The sequence below is a fragment of the Piliocolobus tephrosceles genome, chromosome 4, assembly GCF_002776525.5.
Source record: "Piliocolobus tephrosceles isolate RC106 chromosome 4, ASM277652v3, whole genome shotgun sequence".
Taxonomy (NCBI): domain Eukaryota; kingdom Metazoa; phylum Chordata; class Mammalia; order Primates; family Cercopithecidae; genus Piliocolobus; species Piliocolobus tephrosceles.
This window is the reverse complement of record NC_045437.1, coordinates 38264763-38289921: the sequence shown is the minus strand read 5'-3', so window position 1 is coordinate 38289921 and position 25159 is coordinate 38264763. Positions and strand designations below refer to the sequence as shown.

The 25159-nt window shown below is 38.6% G+C and overlaps 1 protein-coding gene across 2 annotated transcripts in view; it reads left to right on the top strand.

Annotated features, from left to right (window-relative positions):
• The first annotated feature begins 4791 nt into the window (after positions 1 to 4791).
• The window catches only part of FYB1 (FYN binding protein 1), a 170300-nt gene continuing 149932 nt past the window's right edge, over positions 4792 to 25159 (top strand). Inside the window, exon 1 of one of the 2 annotated variants that reach the window (XM_023216469.2) lies at positions 4792 to 4924. In XM_023216469.2, the coding sequence (XP_023072237.2) occupies positions 4922 to 4924 (3 nt within the window). In that variant the 5' untranslated portion in view covers positions 4792 to 4921. The remainder of the gene's footprint in view (positions 4925 to 25159) is intronic. The other variant, XM_023216471.2, reaches the window with a different exon arrangement.

Genomic DNA, 25159 nt, shown 5'->3' with positions numbered 1-25159 from the left:
GGAAGGAAGGAAGGAAGGAAGGAAGGAAGGAAGGAAGGAAGGAAGGAGAAAAAATGAAAAATAGATCCACTTTTGATGTGGGACCTTTTCTTTATTTTATTCATTAAAGAGCAAATCATCATTTAACAAAATGGCAAAAACAATAAGCAACCCCATGAGTGTGTGTGTCAGTTAAATCTTGTCTTGGATCAGACCCATTGAGGCAAAAAGGGATTAGGACTTAGATTCTGCTTCTGTGAAACATATGCGAGGACAAAAGAGGTGAGAAATCATGAAAAGAAAACAGCAGGACCCAATAGACCAACAGAGTTCATGCATTCTCAAAGACCCAAAAAGAGGGTGTGATACAAATAATGGACAAAATTAGAAAAAAAAACAGCAAGGTAATATATAACCTAGAATTCTTCCATAAGCTTTGTTCTTTGTCTCTTTGCTCTCCAGGTTAACTGGTTTGACAAAAAAAAAAAAAAAAAAAAAAAAAAACTCCTTAAGTGAAGTCTACATTAATGTTTTCATTATCCTGTTTTAGTAGATTATTTTTACAGTAGTAAACATTCACCTGGGATTGGGTTTAAATTGTAAAGACAAATGCTCCCTTCTTTTCTTGAGTTTCAATACAATCTACTCATTCCATTAAAATGTGGCGGAAACTCTCCTTTTAATCAAAAGTAAGTTGATTAATAACCCATTTCTTCCAGAGCACTGATGTTCTGAAGAGTTAAGACCGCCTTTCATTAAAAGTAGAAAGTACAGGAGTGAAAAAGTTCGCTTTGTTTTTAAAACAAAAAGTGAAAGAGAAATAACCCAAATCAAGGAAGTCCCCACTTCCTCCTGCATAGCCTTCTTAAGCATGCCTGTTCTTATTCTGCTTTTTCCTGCTACTTCCCAGTTGCTATTTCATATCTAGCCAAACAGGGAGACTGAATTTCCTTGAATTTTTATGAATCTGCTTGTAAGTTTGCTTTAATTTCATGATCAAAGAGCAGCACCGTAGTGACCATCTCTTAGTGGCTGGCAATATTTTAGCCAAAGTTTCCCTTACAGCTTCCTATAAATGATGGGCTTCAAGGAAGGTTGTACATGCAGAATCAGTGTACAAAACAAACGTTACTTCCATCTGAGGAACTCATGAGCCAAAAAAAAAAAAAAAAAAAGAAAAAGTGTTTTAAAAAAAGCTGACCTAGGACCTCAGAGTGAGAAAAGGAAGTATGAAAATTAATTCTCATTGGAGCAGTTTCCAATCTAGTTGAGTAGCCAAACCTAATACACCCAATACAATTAGAGAACCATAAAGGACAAACATATTAAAAGAGCTTAATTTTGTAGTGTGGCCTGCAGGCTTCCAGAAAAAGGGGGAGATCAGTGAGCTAGCAGCAGAGAAGTCTCCCTGGAAAAGGTGAGATTTGACATTCCTCTGTTCTATCTCAGGGGTCTTAGCCAGGCACATTAGTGTTGGGCACGTAGAGTAGATGGCTACTTGTTTCTTGTCTAAAATGTTAGACATTCAGGTTATAAAAAAGAAAATGTATCAGAGTTTATAACCATTTCTAATCTTCTATGCTAACAATTTTAACCATACTTCTTTTAAAGCCTAATACCTGTAATCCCGGCACTTTGGGAGGCCAATGCGGGTGGATCGTGAGGTCAGGAGTTCAAGACCAGCCTGGCCAAGATGGTGAAACCCCATCTCTACTGAAAATACAAAAATTAGCCAGGTGTGGTAGCATGTGCCTGTAATCTCAGTTACTCAGGAAGCTGAGGCAGGAGAATTGCTTGAACCTGGGGGGCAGAGGTTGCAGTGAGCTGAGATCGTGCCACTGTACTCTAGCCTGGGGGACAGAGCGAGACTCCGTCTCAAAAAAAAAAAAAAAAAGGCCTAATAGATAAAACACTGACAATGCCTCTCAATAATGATCATTGATATTACTCAAATTTTATTAGTGCTCTCTCCTTTATCTACTTGCAAGTTGACTTTTAAAAATGCAGTTGGTTTTCCCTGGCCGCCTCATGCTTCTAGACCTCACAGTCTCCACCTAGCCACCGCCTTCAGTGAGTACTGAAGGGGCAGACTCATTCATTGCACCACTGCCTGAACAAAAACTGTTTTCTAAAATAAAAATATATGAAAAGAGAGTGTATGCCCCAGCATTTAAAGAATTATAACTACTTTTGCATTCTCTAAGCTGCTTCTCCCTTCTACTAGCAGGAGTAATTGCAATGCGCATACTGCGAAAACATAGGTTTACCATTTTTAGATGGTATCACTATGTGCTCTGTCATCTTTGTTGCATTTCCTGTTTCATCTTCCTGCTCAGGAACTTATGTACTGAGGTTTGGCTTCACAGGAGATATACTCACATATATAATGTTTGACATATATTTTTAAAATAACATGATTATGCCTTAAAAACTAAATATGAAAATATACTTGTGGACTACAAGTTATAGTTGGGAGCTTCAACTCTTAACTTTTTTTTCTTAGCCAAAAAAACTTTTCTTAAATATATGTGTTTGAAAGACCACTGAATTTATTTCAATAATAACTAAAAATTACCTTAATCTGCATTTGGAAATAAGCACAAATTGAAATGCAATTCAGATGGATGAATTGAAATTCAAAGTTCTCTTAACCAGAGACTTACCCAACAAATTACAGTTAACTGAATAATTGCTAGATTCCTGTTTATCATGTAATTTGTGTCCAACTTACTGGTATAGAGAGCAAATTGTAGAATGACAAAGATTAAGTAATTCTTTTTTTTTTTTTTTTTTGAGACAGAATCTCGCTCTGTCGCCCAAGTTGGAGTGCAGTGGCACAATCTCAACTCACTACAAGCTCCGCCTCCCAGGTTCACACCATTCTCCTGCCTCAGCCTCCGGAGTAGCTGGAACTACAGGCGCCCGCCATCTCGCCCGGCTAGTTTTTTGTACTTTTTAGCAGAGACGGGGTTTCACCATGTTAGCCAGGATGATCTCGATCTCCTGACCTCATGATCCACCCATCTTGGCCTCCCAAAGTGCTGGGATTACAGGCATGAGCCACCACGCCCGGCCTGATTAAGGAATTCTTATGTAGTACATGGGGAAAACATGTTGATTAACTTAGTAGTAAACAGTGTCAGAGTGTCACGATTATTTCTACCCATAAGGCTGGCCTGGTGATCTGTTCACTATCTTGGTAGTATGAGTCACCTGCTCCTTCTTTTAGGTCAAAGGCTCTCAAACATGCACATACCTTGGAATCACATGGTGAGCTGTGAAATATACTGATGCCTGAGTTTCAATCCCAGATTTTCATATAATAACCTGGTGTGAAGCCTGGGAGCTGAGACTTAAAACATCCCAGGTGATTTTAATGTGCAGCCAGGCTGAGAACCACTGCTTTAGAGTGATTCTCTTTACCCTCTGTAAAGAGAGGGTAAAGGCTTTACAGTGATTTCTCTTTACAAAGCTGTATCTGCACTTTGATGGTCTGTATTCTAACAGACAGTAGTAGATAAGAGGCTTTCTAGTGAAGGTAAAGAATGTCTCTGTTTCAAAACATTCTGGAAAATGTGTTATACTTAAAAGTATGCCTGGCTCCCATACCTTACTCTTGCTTTCATCTTCCTCCTCTATTCATTCATTAAGCATTTATCATGTGTAAGATACTGTGCAATTTCAGATTCCTGACCATCCACCAGATTCTGACCATGCCTCACACCCCTCTTTAAAATATGTGAAGTTTTCAGGACAATATCAGTTTCTACTTCTGGAACTCAACCGTTGCCCTGGTTTTTTGCCTGTCCTGTGAATCTGTATTTCTAATTATATCTTAATTTTGAAAACATTTATATTTTAAGGAATAAATAACAGGTAACATCTTTTTTGAAAAAGGATTTTGTACGGATATAGGATTAATTAGTGTTTGTTCAGCATCATGTATAGAAATTTGGTGACCTTACACTAAATAAGCCCTCTAATACTTAAAACAAGATCTAGAAATTTGCAACCACCAAAAAAGGAATCATGCCTTTCCTTTGTCATGGAAAACAAAGATGACCTTCTACCCTTGAACTTAGTTTAGTAGGAGGCCATATATTCCAATTAAAGGGTCCAAATCTGTATATCAGAATGTGTTCAGAGAGGTACATGGATGACTGGAAAATCTACTTGGGATCAAATACTATGCCCTTAGCATCTGATACTAACAAATATTACCCCAAAATTAATACATGAACCTAGATTGAGCTGTACTCTTTTTTTTAGGGAAATGAATGGCATTCTATGATAAGCTTATGAGTATTTCCCTCATTTAAATACTGATAATGTGAATTTAAATATAATTGGAGTTGTTCATTAAAATTTTCGTGATACTTTTGTTCTTTTTAATAATGATTATAGTTACGTTTTTACACAAGTGCTATATACCCAGGATAGAAAACTTGAAAAAGTCCAAAAAGTACAAAAAAAGAATTATTTGTAGTAATATATCCACTCAAGTCAAACGCGATTCACATTTTGGTGTGAGTCCTTCATAGATAAGAGAGAGATGGAGAGACATACACACACACACAAGCACACACACACATCCAAAAATATAGAAGTTATATAAAACAGGTTAATAATGTATAGCAAAATTTAATATCTAGCTACTTCTAAAAAGTTTTGTGTCAATTTTTCAGTCTTCAAAGCTACACCTAGACCTGTTCCTGTATTATTGAAAAATAATAACAAGATAAACCTGACTAGCTATACAAATGCTCTGAGGGTTGAGATAACATGCAAACGTAGCCTCACATATCAATGTGTGAAAGCTGGACAGACCACACAGCTCAGAAAAGGAAGTACACTCTGCATAGCTAACTTGCACATTCACTATCAAAGCTGCATCATCTTCGGGGTTATTGTGTTCCAGGCACATCAACTCTTTTCAATAAAAATGGTAAGTAACAGGTTTTATAACTCTCTCTGGTCTCCTGGCAAATGTGCTACACTTCTCTGCATAGAACAGACAGGGTTGAGAGTACTTCACAGTCAGGTCCTTCCAGCCTTTGGGATTTTGCTTGGCCACTTGTTCCTTGTGCTGATGAAGCTGCTGAGTATTGTTCATGCCAGTTGAGAGACATGGCTTCAAGAGTTCCCTTTTTTTGATTCCAGCCTTCAGAATAGGGGAAGAGCACTGCCTTGCAGAAAGAAAACATGCATTCTTTGTCTTTGCCTCTTAGGATAGCTTGGTGCCAGCCCCAATAATTTAGTCAAGCTTCCTGTTATGAGCAGTTTGGATCCCAGGAAAGGATTCCAGTGGTGAATGTTGGGAAATATTGCTGATGGTGACTGCCATTTTGATAACACAGTAGATTTTACAAACGGACCTCTTTTGTTTGAAAATGCTTTTTTTTTTTTTTTTAAATTAAGAGACACAAACAAAGTCTGGTCTTAACCTAAAGGACAGATTGTGTTCCCAAAATTAATGAGAAGTCATTATTTGGAGCACACTTAAAATGGTGAGTGAGTTCCCAGTGCTATTTTAACCCAAAACATAGCTGAACTATAGCAGTAATATTCTCCTTCATAATTTTCCATTATTTCTTTGAAAAAAAAAAAAGAGGGCTCCCAAAATATATGTGGTGTTCATATGTTCTCAGAATATAGAAGAGAGTCAATTTTCTATCTTTGTCTACTATTCCCCAGCCCCCAGAAGACTGGAAATTTGTTATCCCTTCTCTTGTTACGGAGAGGATACCCTCCTTTTGTCAGCCCCCAGTGAGAAGATAGGAGTTGAGACGATGACTCCTGTGCTTGCTCAATTGGAGATTGTGCATTGCAGACATTGGAACAGGGAGAATAAAGGGATCATTCAATGATGTGTGTTGATGTTACTGTGTATTATCTGGAAGCACCTCGAGTTAGGATAGGGAAAGCGTAGAGGTCAGAGAGCGTAATCTTGCCATGGGGGAGAGAGGAAGAAGGAAGAGCCATAGAGAGCAAGTCGCTGAGTCTTGAGAAGGGGAGTAAACGGTGGAGGAAATGTTAGCGCATGACCCTGCCTGCGGCAACGCCTGTAGAAGACAGTCTCTGGCTCAGGTGGGAGTGAGACTTATAAATCCCTCTGTTTTTCCAAATTGGGTCTTTAGTTCCGGGATTCCTAGAAAGCAGCTTGACCTTGGCCGGGCGCGGTGGCTCACGCCTGTAATGCCAGCACTTTGGAGGCTGAGGCGGGCGGATCACGAAGTCAGGAGATTGAGAACATATTAGCTAACACGGTGAAACCTCGCCTCTACTAAAAATCCAAAAAATTAGCCGGGCGTGGTCATGGGCGCCTGTAGTCCCAGCCACTTGGGAGGCTGAGGCAGGAGAATGGCCTGAACCCGAGAGGTAGAGCTTGCAGTGAGCCGAAACTGCGCCACTGCGCTCTAGCCTGGACCACAGAGCCAGACTCCATCTCAAAAAATAAATAAATAAAATAAAATAAAATAGAAAAGAAAACAGCTTGACCTTAAACGAGAGTGCTGTGATTTACAAAGTGCTATTTGGATTTTCTTCGGTGAAACAAGATAACAGCAGGAAAAAGGGAAGTTTAACTGGATAGCATGTATTTGGTATGATACATGAGTAATGATTTTTTAAAAGATTATTGTTTTCTTATAATAAAAGTAACATGGCTGGGTGTAGTGGCTCACACCTGTAATCCCAGCACTTTGGGAGGCCGAAGCAGGCAGATCACCTGAGGTCAGGAGTTTGAGACCTGCCTGACCAAGATGATGAAACCCCGTCTCTACTAAAAATACAAAATTAGCTGGGCATAGTGGCGCATGTCTGTAATCCCAGCTACTTGGGAGGCTAAGCAGGAGAATCGCTTGAACCTGGGAGATGGAGGTTGCAGTGGGCCCAGATCGTGCCATTGCACTCTAGCCTGGGCAACAAGAGCAAAATTCCATCTCAAAAAGAAAAAAAAAAGTAACACATACTTCTCAAAAAATTATCTTAGAAATATAGATAAACTTCTTAGAAATATGATAATGGTCAGGCACTGTGGCTTATGCTTGTAATCCCAATTCTTTGGGAGGTCAAAGTGGGAGGATTAGTTGAGGAGTTCAAGACCAGCCTGGGCAACAAAGCAAGATGTCATCTCTATAAAAAATTGAGTAAATAAATAAATAAATAAACCAGCCAGGCCTAGTGGTGCATGCCTGTGGTCCCACCTACTAGGGAGGCTGAGGCAGGAGGATTATTTGAGTTCAGGAGTTCAAGGAGGCAGTGATGAATGATCATGTCACCACACTCCAACCCGGGCAGCCCTGTATAGACGAGAGAGAGAGAGAGAGAGGAGGAAGGAAGGAAGGAAGGAAGGAAGGGAGGGAGGGAACAATAAGCATGTTCTATAATTTTATCACCTAAGGGACAATCACCAGGTTAGTACAGATCCTTCGAGAATGTCATCATTTTAAATACATATTTTATAAATGTAATTTTATAAGTGTTATCATATTTTATGAACCGTTTCCTCACATTTTATTTAAAATATCTTTAATAATATGGGAGTTACAATGTAATTTTTTAATGATACATCATTTTTAATAACTGTGTAGTAGTCCACAATTTGTTTTAATCAGTTCCATAGAGTTGGACATTTCAGTTGTCTCTTTTTCTTTCCTTACAGTAATATAGACAAGACTGTCACAAGCATTTTTTATATATTTTGTCTGATTATTTTGCATTGACATAACATTAGCATAGTAACCAGGTGAAAACCTACATATATTTAAAACTTCTAACACAAGTTACCTTGTTGTTAAGCAGCGTACTTTAAGTTTCTTACTATATAATGGCATAGTAAGTGAATTTCCCAGTGCAATTATGGCATATACATGCCTATCTTTGTATAGTCATGCCTATTTTTGTAGCATGAAAAGGTTATACTTCAAAATTAAGTTACTTCCCCTTAATTCCTTTCTCCCTAACATTGCTGCTGACATTCTGCAACAAGTGGCAGAAAGCCATGTAGCATATTAAAGAAAGGAAAAATTCCATTTTTTCTCCTTGAAAGAGATCAGATACAGTCAACAGGCCATATTCCTGGCTGCTTGTTGATTGGTTGTGCTTACTAGTTGTTTTCCATAAGTCACTTAAGCTTTGGGATTGTTTCCTCATCCAATGATGGTGATGATGATGATGGTGATGATGATAATGATGGTGATGATGATGATGATGTGATGATGATGATGGTGATGATGATGATGATGATGGTGATGATAGCTATTCCACAGCATTGTTGTGGAGAGTAAGACTGCAATTATAAAGCACCTGTGACAGTACAGGCACATGCCAGACACTGGATAGATGTTAGATTTCTGTATTTCAGCCCCAAATAAATAGTTTCCAAAGTAAGCATAGAAACTCCTAGTGAATGCAGGAGGAGAGTGATACTGGCAGTTAGTATTGCTAAGCCCTGACATACACTATCTCATTAAATTCCTCTAACAATTCCTGCAAATAGTTATTCCTATTCTCCCTATTTTCTAGTTGAATAAACTGAGTCTTGTGGAGAGTAAGTAATTTTCTCACAACCACACAGCTACTGAATATTGTTGGGCCTGGAATTTCAGCACAATTCTATCTGTTCTCAGAGCCTGAGCTCCTCTACATTTTGTTACATCTCAGAAAAAGTAGATACCTAGGAAGACAAGCTGGTAGTCAAAGAAAAGCCCAGGACTGGCCTTTAGGGGTGTGCGGGGCCCATCCTCAAGCTGGTGACCGTGTCTGAGAGGCTTGAGGATCAGCTGTCATGGCTGCTTCTGCTATGGTCACTATGAGTTTTCCTACTTTCAGAATGCTCACTTTATTGAAATGTTGTAGAGGCCACTGGGATGAGAAACTGAAGGAATGCCTGGTTTTGTGGTTCTTCATCCCAGGATCCAGAAAGGGGGGTTTAATGACTACATAACTCCCTTCCCCACCCCAAGCTCATCTGCTGTGTCACCACTGTGACCAATCCCCACCTCCCCGACTTCCTGAACTGTCCAGGAAGGGATCAAGCCAAAAGGGGACAAGTGGTTATAAGGAAATTCACCTTTTATTGCCCTTTCCCTGTAATTTATTGGTAAGGAAACTTTGGAAATGTGTGGGAATGAAGCACAAAGGCACTTGGTGTTTTATGAAGATAAGACACATTAGATATTAAGATTGATGGGCATTGGACACACGACACTGGGCTCATCTTCCAACCTAGCAAGGGATGCTGGGTTCCAGCTCAACCTTCCCATTTCTCCCTGTGGCATCTTGACCCTATCTCTTCAGCTCTCTTTCAAGAGGCTCAGTAAAGGTACAGAGTTGGCTTAGGCGTTCCCCTACATCCTTATTCATAGTGTGATTCTAGATTTTAGAAGTGGGAGAAGAGGCAATAGACTTCTACTTTATCTGCCCCTGTGGAAATTGACTTAATCTATAGCCTTAGACCACCTCCCTTTTACAGGTCTAAAATGAAAACAATAGAATGACACTTGTTTACTTGGCAAGTATTTTTAGGTACATTTTAAATTGTAGAATTTTCTGGAAGAAATGGAGAAATAGATGTTCTATTCATGTACAATTTTTTTTTGTATTTTATGCATAAAACTTAGGTCAGAAAACAATAAAGTAAAAATTGTGTTTGGGGTTTTTGGTCTGCATTGCTCCTTTCATCCAGTTTTCAAGCTACACGAGGAGCTCCTGAAAGGAGTATGGTAAAATCGCACTGTCACTCATTCATTCAGCAAAGGTTATTTGAGCTCCTATTTCAAGTCTGCACTCTGCTAGTCATGGGAATGCAGGGTGAACAACACATGGTGTCCAGGCTCCCCATGGCTTACACTTAGGGTAGTGGTTCTCAAACTTTAGCAATAATGAGAATCACCTGGAGGGTGAGGGATGGGGTCTGGAAATGTGCATTTCTTTTATTTATTTATTTTTGAGACAGTTTTGCTCTCGTTGCCCAGGCTGGAGTGCAACGGCGCAATCTTGGGTCACTGCAGCCTCCGCTATCTGAAGGGACATGCATCCTCTCCAGATAGCCTTGATCCTGGCTTGGGCCTTAAATATTGGCTTTGTTCCTGTTCTCCCTCAAAAATGTGACCCAAATTTGACTACATGCAAGTTAGAGAGTAAGTACAGAGTTTCTGAGGGGAGCAGGTCCTGAGATGTGAAAATAAATAACCTACTCGGCCGCGATGGAAGACCCAACTGAGAACTGGTGTTCCAGGGAAATCTGAGAATATGGAAACTGAGTTAGAAGGTTCTCTGTGAGGGCTGGAGTTCCAATCCACTTCCTTCAATTAGAGAGGTGATTTTTTTTTTTCTCTTAGGTAAGCCGTGGAGGCTAATCATAGTCCTGAGTGATAGACTAATATCACTCCACACACTCCCGTGTCGCCATCCCTGGCCTGCTTATATCCTCCCCTTGTGCAAAAGAGGACACCTACCTTCTGCAACAAGATCTATCCCATTGTGTTAAAAAAAAAAAAATCCTGTACTATGACAAGTTAGTTTTAAGCCAAGGATAAGAGGCTCAAATTCTAGCTGGTATCTTGCCCTCATATAACACATCAGTGCATCTAGGAGGAGATGTGAGCCACTTCTTAGAGCATGTGTTAGGATACACTAAACTCGTGGCACCCTTGCTCTTGAAGTGAGTAGGCATGGGGTTCCAGTTCTTGATTTGGCAACTTCAGTATCACTTCCCCAATTCTAGGACTCCATTCCATCTGCCCTTTCTTTTCTCTCATGTCCTTCTCTTTTTAAAATATTATGAAACATATAATACAACACATGTTCACATACTCACCACCTACAATTAATGTATATTACCATTCTGGCATCTATTTTAAAACTAAAGAAGAGAAAATTAAAGTCCCTTTCTGCCCTTTTCCAGTTCTATGTCCCTCCTTCCCACAGCAGAGAAACAACTATTTTAAAAGTGCCTTTCAGAATAACCTTCCCAGCCATGGTTTTATGCTTATATTTTATCTGTGTGTATCCATAAAATATATAATATCCCCAAACATATAGTATTGTTTTGCCCAGATTATTTTCATGATTTCTGCTAAATTTGCCTTCTTTCACTCTACATTGGGTTTTTTTCAAGAATATCCCTTTGGACACATTCAATCTGTTGAATTGCTGTGTAATTCTATTGTAATTTACTCATCTATTCTCCAACATTTGATTTGTTGCCATTATTTTCAATTTCAAACAGTGGTAGATGAACATCCCTTGGCATAGAGGGTATGAGAACCTTCAAGTTTATCTAACATTAGCAACTTGCTCTTTAAGGTCATTGTAATGATTTACCTCCCACCAGCCTTGTACAAAAGTTGCCATTTCTCTGCATCATTCCTAAAATTTGACATTGTCATATTTATTGATAGAGTTTTGACCATTTGTTACATGTAAAATTGTACTTCATTATTGTTTAATTTTAATTTTTCTGATTATAACTGAGATGAAACATGTTTTCACAAGTTTAATGGCCATTCCAGCAAACTCTTCTGTAAATTATCTCTCATGTGTTTCATTCATTTTTTACAGATTATTTTTTTATGTTGATTTAGATGAATTTCTTATATGTTCTAGGCATTAATCCTGTCAATTACAAGCATTGCAAATTTTGTTCTCCCAGTCTATGGATTCTTTTTAACTTTACTTTTGGTGTCTCTTTTTAATACAGAAGTTTTAAATTTTAATGTTGTCAAATTTTAAAATGAGTCTTTATTATTTCTGTTTTTGATGTCCTTTTAAGGAAATTAATCCCTATCCCTTAAATATTAAAGTCATTTTTCTAATTTTTCCTTGAAGGGCTCGTGTTTTTAAGACTCTATTTTCTTGTTGAAGTCTTTAATCATAAGGATACCATTTATATTTGTGATGCAAGGCAGGCATCTAATATTAGCTGATATGGATAACCAGTGGTTGCAGTATTATTTATGTTAGCTTGTTCTTTTCCCGCATCACTTTCGAATGCATCCTCTGCCACATGTCCATTTCCCGTCTTTGTGGGACTCTGCTTCCGGGCTTCCAACTCTGTTACAGGGATCAATATAGTTCATAAAATTCCATGTTTATCATTGTTTCTTCTTCTTCTTCTTCTTCTTTTTTTTTTTTTTTTTTTTTGGTTGTTGTTGTTGAGACAGAATCTTTCCCCATTGCCCAGACTGGAGTGCAGTAGCACGAGCTCAGCTCACTGCAACCTCTGCCTCCTGGGTTCAAGTGGTTCTCCTACTTCAGCCTCCCTAGTAGCTGGAATTACAGGCGTGCGCCACCACACTTGGCTAATTTTTATATTTTTAGTAGAAATGGGGTTTCCCCACGTTGGCCAGGCTGGTCTGGAACTCCTGACCTCAAGTTATCCACCTGCCTTGGCCTCCCAAAGTGCTGGGAGTACAGGCATGAGCCACTGCGCCCAGCCTCATTGTTTCTTAATTATGCTCTTTTGCTCTGGATTCATATATCTTCTTGCACAGTTACACGTAACTCTTGCCTGCTGTCTAACAATTCCTTTCTTGTGTGTGTGTGTCTGCGTGTGTGTTAATCGATTCCCATTCTTTTTTTTTTTTAATTTTACTTTAAGTTCCTAGATACATGTGCAGAATGTGCAGGTTTGTCACATAGGTACATGTGTGCCATGGTGGTTTGCTGCAACTATTGACCCATCCTCTAAGTTCCCTCCCCTCGCCGCCCATCTCCCAAGAGGCCCTGGTGTGTGATGTTCCCCTCCCTGTGTCCATGTGTTCTCATTGTTCAACTCCCACTCATGTGTGAAAACATGCGGTGTTTGGTTTTCTGTTCCCGTGATTGCTGTCTAACGATCTCTAAGATTACTCAATACTTCTCTTATTACCCAAACACAACCAGGATCTTAATATAGGCTAATTGTCCATTGAATATAATCCTTCAACCCTATTTCTGGTTCTTAAAACTTCTGCTTGGAGGAAATGAACGTTACTGTCACTTACACTTAATTGGCCAAAGTAAGTCATATGGACATATCTCAGTTAAACAGGGCAGAATTTATAAGGATGTATAATCCCCATGCATTCAGGGTCATGTCAAATAACATCATCAATTTGGAAGAACAGAGATATTATATACTACTACGTATACAGTATAGGTCTTCATATAACTGAGAACTTCATTTTGACATCACTCTTAAATAATAGTTGAGCTGACTATAAATATTCTAAATATATAGTTACTTTACCTCACCACTTTACAGGCTTAACTTGATTGGCTTCTTAGTTCTTTTGTTGCCAGTGGAAGTGTGCTTTCAAATCCAATTGTCATTCTTTGTATTTGACATTGTCACCCCCTTTAAAATATGTATTTATGTTCTGAGCTTTTACTATGCTTCATAGAGATGTGAATTTATTTTTACTTATCCCGCTTGGTACTCATAGTATCAGTTTAAAACAGGAGGCTAAGAATATTTTCTCTAAAGAGCCCAGTAGTAAATGTTTTAGGCTTTGCAGGCCCTATGGTATCTGTCACAGATATTGAACTCTACTATCATAACATGAAAGCAGCCATAGACAATGTATACATAAATGGGTGTGGCTGTGCGCCAATAAAATTTTATTTATAAAAATGGATGTCAGGCTGGATTTACCCAACAAGCTATAGTTGTCAACCTCTGATCTAAAGCCTAATGGCTTTCTTCAATTCTTTAAAATTCTCGCCATTATCTTTTCAAAAACCATTACTTTATCATTTCCTCCTTCCTATGCTTTTTGTCTAAAGTTCCTATTAAAGTTAGTCTCTGATCACCTATTCTCCATGATTTTAATTGCTCTTCCAAACTTTTTATCTCTATGTCTCTCTTTGATGAATCTTAAATCCGTTTATCAGCTTCATCTTTCCATTCACTACTCTTTTTTTTCCTATGTGTTGAGGGTCACCAACTGTCCCAGTGTGTCCAGCATTTTCCCAGTTTTAGCACTGTCGCATGTCCTAGAAACCTTTGAGTTCCAGACAGACCAGGAAAGTTGCTCACCCTATCTACAGTGTCCAATGCAGATTTTATCCTATTTCTTGAGTTGTTGTTTTAATGATAAAGTTTGTATTTCCAATTTTTGGAATTGTTTCTCTTTTCTCCCACATTCCTGCCTAATATGTGCCTGTTTTTGTTTTAAATATTCTTATATTCTGTTTTGGATAGTATTCTATTATTTCTTGATGGATCCTAAATTCTTAGAGTCCTTTTCAGATTGTTCTATTGTTTTAATTTAATTGATATAACCCTATATTTCATGGTTGATTTTGTTGAGTTCTCTTTCTCATTAATAGTTTCCTTCCTGTGTTACGGAATTTCATGTTGTAGACAAATTTCAAGGAGGTGTTGTTGATTGGTTGGTTAGTTTTCTTTCTACCTGCCTTCACTCCACTTTCTCTCATGCTGTACTTATCTGTACTGCTTCTTCCTGAGGACTCCAGCCCAGAGTCAGATCTATATGAGCATCTGGATGATTCAGGCACACAGTAATTCTGGACATTTCGCATACCCGTTACTAAGTCAACTGGTCTCCTGGCCTAGCTCCTGGTGCTGTGCTGTACTTAGTCCAGGGTTTCTTGTTCTGGAACTGGGTTTCCTGTACTTTTGTGCACTGGAGAATTATTAGCAGCATCTCTGGTCTCTACCAGCTAGATATAGTTGGACTTCAGCACTTTTGTTCATGGTTAGATGTTTAGTAGCATCTCTGGTCTCTACCATCTAGATAGCAGTAGCACCTCTGCATCCTCCCATGTGACAACTCAAAGCATTTTCAGATGTGATAGAATGGCCCATGGTGGTGTGAGGGGTCAAAATCCTCAACCCCCTAGTTGAGCATCACTGGTTTATACCAACACAATCTCAGCAACATACCACTTAGTCCCCTTTCATGTTGCTGAGGAGGGAAAAACAGTCTCTTACTGCCCTTGGTTTCACAGAGGGACCCTATGCTATAAAAGCTAGATTAACAAACCCTTCCATACCCTGAACCAACAGCCACCTCTTCAGTCTTCCAGTCTCACTCATTGCCTTGTGCTTCTGCTCTCTTTCTAAAATAGAAAGCTTTATCTTCTTAAGTGTTGCTGTCTTTAAAAAGTTTTTCATTTTATATTTAATCTATCACTGACATGTGCTAAGTCAGTGAGAGAGCCACAAGCTTTCATTTACTGACCAGAAGTTGATCCCTCTCCTCTATCTCTTTTCCTGCATTTTCCTTTAGCTTCATATCTTCTGCTTCTGTTTTGTTTTGTTTTCTTTTGCTTTTGACACAGGGTCTTGCTCTGTCACCCAGGCTGGAATGCAGTGGCACGATCTCAGCTCACTGCAACCTCTGCCTCCTGGGTTCAAATGATTCTCCTGCCTCAGCCTCCCAAGTAGCTGGGATCACAGACATGCACTACCATGCCCACATAATTTTTGTATTTTTAGTAGAAATGGAGTTTCACTATGTTGGCCAGTCTGGTCTCAAACTCCTGACCTCAGGTGATCTGCCTACCTCGGCCTCCCAAAGTGCTGAAGTTACAGGTGTGAGCCACCACACCCAGCTAGCTTCATATCTTTCATTTCTCTTTTCCCCCTTCAACTCTGATTAATGGTATTGAGTAAATCGACAAAGGAGAGGAAATGTTTCAGCATCAGGGTTGATGAGACACCAGGAGAATTAATCCAGTTACTTCCAGATCTCCATTACCACACTTCACCCCTACTCCAACCTATTAAGATGGTGGTTCTCAAAGTGTGCTCCCAACCAGCACATCAATATCACCTGGGAACTTAATAGAAATTCTTGGGCTGCACCCAATACCTGCTAAATAAGAAAGGAGGTGAGTTTGTCAAAGATCAGATGGCTATAGATGTGTGGTATTATTTCTGAGGACTCTGTTCCATTCCATTGGTCTATATCTCTGTTTTGGTACCAGTACCATGCTGTTTTGGTTACTGTAGCCTTGTAGTATAGTTTGAAGTCAGGTAGCATGATACTTCCAGCTTTGTTCTTTTGACTTAGGATTGTCTTGGCAATGTGGGGTCTTTCTCAGTTCCATATGAACTTTAAAGTAGTTTTTTCCAATTCTGTGAAGAAACTCATTGGTAGCTTGATGGGGATGGCATTGAATCTATAAATTACCTTGGGCAGTATGGCCATTTTCACAATATTGATTCTTCCTATCCATGAGCATGGTATATTCTTCCATTTGTTTGTGTCCTCTTTTATTTCACTGAGCAGTGGTTTGTAGTTCTCCTTGAAGAGGTCCTTTACATCCCTTGTAAGGTGGATTCCTAGGTATTTTATTCTCTTTGAAGCAATTGTGAATGGAAGGTCATTCCTGATTTAGCTCTCTGTTTGTCTGTTACTGGTGTATAAGAATGCTTGTGATTTTTGCACATTAATTTTGTATCCTGAGACTTTGCTGAAATTTCTTATCAGCTTAAGGAGATTTTGGGCTGAGATGATGGGGTTTTCTAAGTATGCAATCATGTCATCTGCAAACAGGGACAATTTGACTTCTTCTTTTCCTAACTGAATACCGTTTATTTCTTTCTCTTGCCTGATTGCCCTAGCCAGAACTTCCAACACTATGTTGAATAGGAGTGGTGAGAGAGGGCATCCCTGCCTTGTGCCAGTTTTCAAAGGGAATTTTTCCAGTTTTTGCCCATTCAGTATGATATTGGCTGTGGGTTTGTCATAAATAGCTCTTATTATTTTGAGATACGTTCCATCAGTACCGAATTTATTGAGAGTTTTTAGCATGAAGGATTGTTGAATTTTGTCAAAGGCCTTTTCTGCATCTATTGAGATAATCATGTGGTTTTTGCCTTTGGTTCTGTTTATATGCTGGATTATGTTTATTGATTTGCGTATGTTGAACCAGCACTTGCATCCCAGGGATGAAACCCACTTGATCATGGTGGATAAGCTTCTTGATGTGCTGCTGGATTCGGTTTGCCAGCATTTTTTTGAGGATTTTGGCATTGATGTTCATCAGGGATATTGGTCTAAAATTCTCTTTTTTTGTTGTGTCTCTCCCAGGCTTTGGTATCAGGATGATGTTGGCCTCATAAAATGAGGTAGGGAGGATTCCCTCTTTTTCTATTGATTGGAATAGCTTCAGAAGGAATGGTACCAGCTCCTCCTTGTACCTCTGGTACAATTCAGCTGTGAATCCATCTGGTCCTGGACTTTTTTTGGTTGGTAGGCTATTAATTATTGCCTCAATTTCAGAGCCTACTATTGGTCTATTGACAAACCTGAGAAAAACAAGAAATGGGGAAAAGATTCCCTATTTAATAAATGGTGCTGGGAAAATTGGCTAGCCATAAGTGGAAAGCTGAAACTGGATCCTTTCCTTACTCCTTATACGAAAATTAATTCAAGATGGATTAGAGACTTAAATGTTAGACCGAATACCATAAAAACCCTAGAAGAAAACCTAGGCAATACCATTCAGGACATAGGCATGGGCAAGGACTTCAAGTCTAAAACACCAAAAGCAATGGCAACAAAAGCCAAAATTGACAAATGGGATCTAATTAAACTAAAGAGCTTCTGCACAGCAAAAGAAACTACCATCAGAGTAAACAGGCAACCTACAGAATGGGAGAACATTTTTGCAATCTACTCATCTGACAAAGGCCTAATATCCAGAACCTACAAAGAACTCAAACAAATTTACAAGAAAAAAACAAACAACCCCATCAAAAAGTGGGCAAGGAATATGAACAGACATTTCTCAAAAGAAGACAGGCATACAGCCAACAGACACATGAGAAAATGCTCATCATCGCTGGCCATCAGAGAAATGCAAATCAAAACCACAATGAGATACCATCTCACACCAGTTAGAATGGCAATCATTAAAAAGTCAGGAAACAACAGTTGCTGGAGAGGATATGGAGAAATAGGAACACTTTTACACTGTTGGTGGGATTGTAAACTAGTTCAACCATTATGGAAAACAGTATGGCGATTCCTCAAGGATCTAGAATTAGAAGTACCATATGACCCATCCCATTACTGGGTATATACCCAAAGGATTATAAATCCTGCTGCTATAAAGACACATGCACACGTATGTTTATTGGAGCACTATTTACAATAGCAAAGACTTGGAATCAACCCAAATGTCCATCAGTGACAGACTGGATTAAGAAAATGTGGCACATATACACCATGGAAAACTATGCAGCCATAAAAAAGGATGAGTTTGTGTCCTTTGTGGGGACATGGATGCAGCTGGAAACCATCATTCTCAGCAAACTATCACAAGAACAGAAAACCAAACACCGCATGTTCTCACTCATAGGTGGGAACTGAACAATGAGATCACTTGGACTCGGGAAGGGGAACATCACACACCAGGGCCTATTATGGGGGTGGGGGGAGGGATTGCATGGGCAGTTATACCTGATGTAAATGATGAGTTGATGGGTGCTGATGAGTTGATGGGTGCAGCACACCAACATGGCACAAGTATACATATGTAACAAACCTGCACGTTATGCGCATGTACCCTAGAACTTAAAGTATAATAATAATAATAATAATAATAATAATAATAATAATAATAATAAAAGAAAGGAGGTGGGGCCCAGCCACCTGTGTATTAACAAAGCCTTCCCAGTGATTCTGATGCACACTCAAGTTTGAGATCTCCCAAACTCAGACATAGCTAAAGACGCTTTGGATCAGTGTTCCTCAACCTGGCTGCCCATTTTAACTGCCTGTTGAATTTTAAACTATGCAGTTGTTTGAGTGCCAACCTCAGAGATTTTGATTCGGCTGGCCTGGTGGCTCAGGTACTTTTTTTTTTCCTTTACTCTCCAAATGATTGAAACATCTGGTCAAAGTCTGCTTTAGTTACTCATTTACTGTTTAGCCCATTCTGATCATCACTTATGCCAGTGTTTTGGAGTTCTAAGTGAAAATTGGTAAACTTCTAGTGAACAAAGTTTAAAGTGATCTCTTCTGGAGCTTGACTTCCTGGATTTCTATTTCAGTTCTTCTCATTACAATTTACCTTCTCTGTGTCTCAATTTCTCCATAGTAAAAAGGGATAAGTCACTATACCTACTTATTAAGTTTATTTTAAGAGTTGCATGGGTTTATAAGTGAATATCTTCAGTATAATGCCTGTCACACAGCAAGATCTACACAAAATATTTCTGAAGTATTTTGTAAGTTCTACATGCCAAAAAAAAAAAAAAAAAATCCTGCAAAATGAACCTAAGTCAAAACAAGTATCTTGGGAAGAGAGACTTTTTAAAATGTATTTAAAGGGTATTTCTCTTTTTTTCGTATTAGGACGTTTTGCTTCATAAGTCCCACTTTTTCCCAAAAAAATGTTACACGCTATTTAAAAACATTGGTAAAAATTAACTTTTCTCATACAATTTTTTAGAATTTTACTATGTGCCTTTTAAAACTAGTTAATGGAATTTTAAACCTGAGTTCAGAATATTCTATACTCAGATTTGAGCTACAGAAACTGATAAGCTGACAATAAATTCAGCCCTTATGCAAGTTCTGGCAGAAGTAAAAAGAGATAGAGATGAAATTAACATCTGCTGAATCTGATCTATAACAGATATTTAGGTGAAATAGTTTGGGTGAAATCTAGTGAAAACACTTTCATAGATGTTTGGGAGGCTGAACTTACATGAAAATATTTGACTTTTCAAGGTATGGACACAGTCCGAAAGAACTACCAGCACTTTTACTCGTTGCAACTTTGAAATAAGAGTAGTTATATTCACTTTATCACAAGAGGACACTCATACCAGAGAAATTAATTTTATCACATGTACCCACAACTACATGATACAGCATTTCAGGCTGGGTGGACTTTTTTTGATAGCAGAATATAGCTACCCAACACAATAGGGCTGCAATAAACACTCCTCAAATTAGTCACCCAGGAGGCAGGGAAGGGGAAGACAGGGAATTTCCAAACTATGTCTTAATCATCAAGCAAACCAACAAAAAAGACTGTGAGGGTAAAATTGCCATAGCTTCCGATTTCTAAGCAAAGTCCACCTGTAGCTACCAACCATGCCTAGTGCAGATGGTTTCCATTCTCTGATGTAAAACTTAGCACCCTGAGCTAATTTGATAAGCAGGACAAGGAGAGAGGTAGGGCATTCCCATAAAACAGACAGGATAACTATGTTTTGATGGCTAATTCGGCATGAAAAACGGTATGTAATATTCTAGACTCCTTGACTCTTCAATATTCTCATTTTTCTCACCATTCTACCCTTCCACGTGGTAAGTCCTTCTTTTTAATTTGTAAGCCACATACACCAAAAAAAGGAGACAGGGGGAGCTGCGAACACATTCCTGGGAAATGATGCTAGCTCTCCCTTTTGATCACTGTGAATCCTTTGGGTTCATTGCAGACAGGTAGTCAATCTATAGTTGAGGAATGGCTTCTTGGGCAGGTGATTTGCACAAACTAGATAGAAACACACCACATTTTTGCATTTGTAATATCTGTGTTACCTTTTCCATTGCTAAGATCTGTATTTAACTGAATGGCTATAAATACTGCCCCCATAAATAGTTGTAATTAAAGAAAGATTCTGTTTAACCGAATACTTACTATGTTAACTGTTCTAATAAATTTGGACCTTTAAGTGCCCTAGATCCTCAGTGGAAACAAGGGAGAGATACTGATTAAAATTCAAGGCTCCTTGAAGCTAGCTGGTTGAGTGTGGAAGTCTTACCTTGACAGTAAATTCTGTTTTCTCAAGTTTTCTGAGTAGCTCTTTCCTTCTTGTTGCATCCTCCACACTGAGGCTGGATTGGTCTCCATTATCAGACCCACTGGATTTATCTTCCACAAGCCCACTTTTTATGTTACCTGCTTTGTTCCTGAAAGCATTGGAGTTGGTGATGCAGATCAGATAGTGTCCTTTTGGCTTTAAAATATACAGTTCTCGGTATATAGAAAGAGCAAGGATAAGGTTTGGTAAAATTTGTCTTCTGGGAGGGCAGGTAATTTGGGACATGTTTGGAATGGAAGCAGTATCTAGGTGTGGAAAATGGGGTCATATTTAAATGAATAACAGCCTGCTTGGAGGTTGTGGATGAGTCTTGAGTGTGTGTGTGTGTGTATGTGGAAGGAATCTAGGGGTGGTTAAAATTTGGTATAAAAGGTACTGATGTTTGCAACTTTGAAACTCATCAAAAAAGAAAAAAAAACAAAAAACAACAGGTGAATAGATAAATGGACAGATGTGATAAACCAAGGATCCAAAATGCTAGCCATTAGAAAATGTAGGTGGTAGTATGTTGGTGCTAACTTCCAACTTCAATTTCAACTTTTGTATGTGCTTAAAATTAAAAAAAAAAAAAAAAAACGTGGAGGGGAAAGTTTAAATGTCACATAGACTGGACAAGTAGAGCTGGGAAATATGAAACTGCATATTCTATATTCTTAATCCATGTGTTTATACCTCCATTTATCCACCAAATGAAATATTCACAATAAACCTTTTCCCCTGAATGTAAATAGCTTCATCATTTTCTCACATACATCAAAAATGAGATGTATGTGATGATAAATTTTTCCTAAAATACAGGAAAATGTAGAAAAGGTAAAAATCTTACTATCTAAAGAAAACCACTATTAACACTTCAATAAATATTTTTCTAGACATATCCCTACACGAAGTATAAGGCCTTTCTATTTCTGCCTTTTACAGCTGTGCTTTTGCTGCTACTTCTTCACTTTCCCCTCTGCCAGACCAGGTCTGGCACTTCCTTTAATGCTTGGTTCCAACTTTCTTTTTTTTTTTTTTTTTATTATACTTTAAGTTCTAGGGTACATGTGCATAACGTGCAGGTTACATATGTATACATGTGCCATGTTGGTGTGCTGCACCCATCAACTCGTCAGCACCCATCAATTCATCATTTATATCAGGTATAACTCCCCAATGCAATCCCTCCCCCCTCCCCCCTCCCCTAACTTTCTTTTTTCATGAAAACTTCCACTTTGCACTCTCTCCTACACTAATCCCTCTTGATTTGGCGTGTACTGTCTTCAGCATTGCTCTTGTCAATGCCTTGAAATTCTCATCAAGCACCTTTAGTTTTCAGATGCATTTTCTTCCCAATTATTTTGCATTCCACCATATTATTTTGCATACCTCAAGTTGCCAATATGTTTTCCACCAGGCTCATAATTTTACAAAAACCTGTTCTGATTAAGGCAAAACCATGCTTTTAACTTAATAAGTAACTACACAGTTTAAAACAAAATCCTCCTTCTAGATAGAAATGAGGATATTCATGCCAATCAATTTATGTTAATTTAGGGAAACATTGAGATCATAATTGTAAAATAGGATTCTTATTTCAGAAAATATAAGCCAGACTCAGCTCCTGCTGTCTTGCTTAGATTTTGTCATTGTCCAAAACTACGGTAAGATACCATCTCACACCAGTCGGAATGTTTATTATTAAAAAGTCAAAAAATAGCAGATGCTGGGTAGGTTGTGGAGAAAAAAGAACATTTATACACTGTTGGTGGGAGTGTAAATTACTTCAACCATTTTAGAAGACAGTATGGCGATTCCTCAAAGACCTAAAGACAGAAATACCATTCAACTCAGCAATCCCATTACTGGTACAGATCCAAAGAAATATGAATTGTTATAAAGATACATGCACGTGTGTGTTCTTTGCAGCACTATTCACAATATCAAAGATATGGAATCCACCTAAATGCCCATCCATGGTAGGCTGGATAAAGAAAACGTGATACATATACACCATAGAATACTATACAGCCATAAAAAAGAAAGAGATCATGTCCTCATTCACGGATGGGACACGGATGGAGCTGGAGGCAATTATCCTTAGCAAATTAACACAGGAACAGAAAACAAAATACCACATGAAAACAATACCACTTATAAGTGCAAGCCAAATGGTGAGAACACACGGAATCATAGAGGGGAACACACACACTGGGGCATATTAGAGGGTGGAGGATGGAAGGAGGAAGAGGATCAGGAAAAAATATTGGGTACTAGGCTTACACCTGGGTGATGAAATAATCTGTTCAACAAATCCTTACAACACACATTTACCTATGTAACAATCCTGTATATGAACCCCTGAACTTAAAATATTTTTTAAAAAAAATATTTTGTTATTGTCATTTCCCAAAGTTCATGATGGGTCAAAAGTTCAGTTTCTGAAGAGCAGGGGAGGTGCTGGGCTCCCCAGATGGCTTTTCCAGTGTTTATAGACATTTTTATTTTGTGGGAATAAAACTAGGTTTGGGGTCTTTAAAATGTGAAAATAAGTACTCACTTATATTTGAGAGTTATCTTAAATATATCTACTTCAAGGAGTTTCCATGAGTTCACTTTCTTGCATTGTAAATTTTAAACACGGTTTCCTAATTTTATGGAAGTATCTTTTTGTTGTTGTTGTTGTTGAGACGGAGTTTCGCTCTGTCGCCCAGGCTGGAGTGCAGTGGCCAGATCTCAGCTCACTGCAAGCTCCGCCTCCCGGGTTTACGCCATTCTCCTGCCTCAGCCTCCCGAGTAGCTGGGACTAGAGGCGCCCGCCACCTCGCCCGGCTAGTTTTTTGTATTTTTTAGTAGAGACGGGGTTTCACCGTGTTAGCCAGGATGGTCTCGATCACCTGACCTCGTGATCCACCCGCCTCAGCCTCCCAAAGTGCTGGGATTACAGGCTGGAGCCACCGCGCCCGGCTGGAAGTATCTTATTTATTACCACTACAACGTCATCGCAGTGGATCTCAAAGAATTAGATTAATAGACTAGATAATCTGGGCAGTAAAAAGTGTATTTTTCTTTAGGAATAGAAACAAATGGATTGTTTCTATCTTCCTCCTGTAAGCATAGCCTTGTCCTGAGCTATATCAAGGTTCAAATCACTTTTTAAACTTTGTATTTTAGGAAATAAGAAATATAATATCAATAACAATTGCTAACATTTTACTAAGTGCTTCCCCTATGCCGGACACTGTTGTAAGTATTTTTAAAATATCAAGTCATTGAATTCTTGCAGCAACCCTGGATCATGTACTAGTTTTACTCCATTTCATGAATCTGGAAACCAGTGGGGAGATAGGTTAAGTGATTAACAGCTAGAAAGATCCAATCCTAGACTGTCTGGCTCTAGAACCTATGTCTAAACTATTCCACTCTGCTAGTTCTCTAGGGTAAAAAGAAATGGCACCAACCCAGTCTAGAGGTAGAATACAAAGAGAACTTGCTGTTTCATAAACTTAGAATGAATTTGCATGTCTCTCTCTATGTGTATGTTACTAGGTTGGTACCAGATTATTAGTTAACTGTGTTAATGATACTATGAGCCCTTCTCTTAAGACATATGCTTTGACCTTTTTAAAAAGAATTGGGAAGAATTTACACCAATTGATTTCTCCTTCCTTGCACAACAGATTGTGTGTGTGTTTGTGTGTGTGTGTGAGATCAAAAATATATTAAAGAAAATTTAAAAAATTCCACAGCCATAGCTATTTCCCTTATACTATGTGACCATTCAGTCATTATCTATAAGTATATGCATTTTCCATAATTATCATATTATTTTTCACAAGTTTCATTCATAAAAATTATCTCACATTGTTACACACTCTTCACAATTCTTTAAATTATTGCAATGCATTCCCTGTTTTTATTATCTTTAGATTATACATATTATGGCTCTGTTTTGAGCCATCTATATTTTATTTTATTTTATTTTATTTTATTTTATTTTATTTTATTTTATTATTATATTTTTCGAGACGGAGTCTCACTCTGTCACCCAGGCTGGAGTGCAGTGGTATGATCTCAGCTCACTGCAAACTCCGCCTCCCAGGTTCACGCCATTCTCCTGCCTCAGCCTCCTGAGTAGCTGGGACTACAGGCGCCCACCACCACATTCGGCTAATTTTTTTTTTTTGTATGTTTAGTAGAGACGGGGTTTCACCGTGTTAGCCAGGATGCTCTCGATCTCCTGACCTCGTGATCCGTCTGCCTCGGCCTCCCAAAGTGCTGGGATTACAGGCGTGAGCCACTGCACCCAGCCCTGTATTTTATTTTTGTACCATTATCATACCTTTTAAATTACTTATATTATATTATATTATATTATATTATATTATATTATATTATATT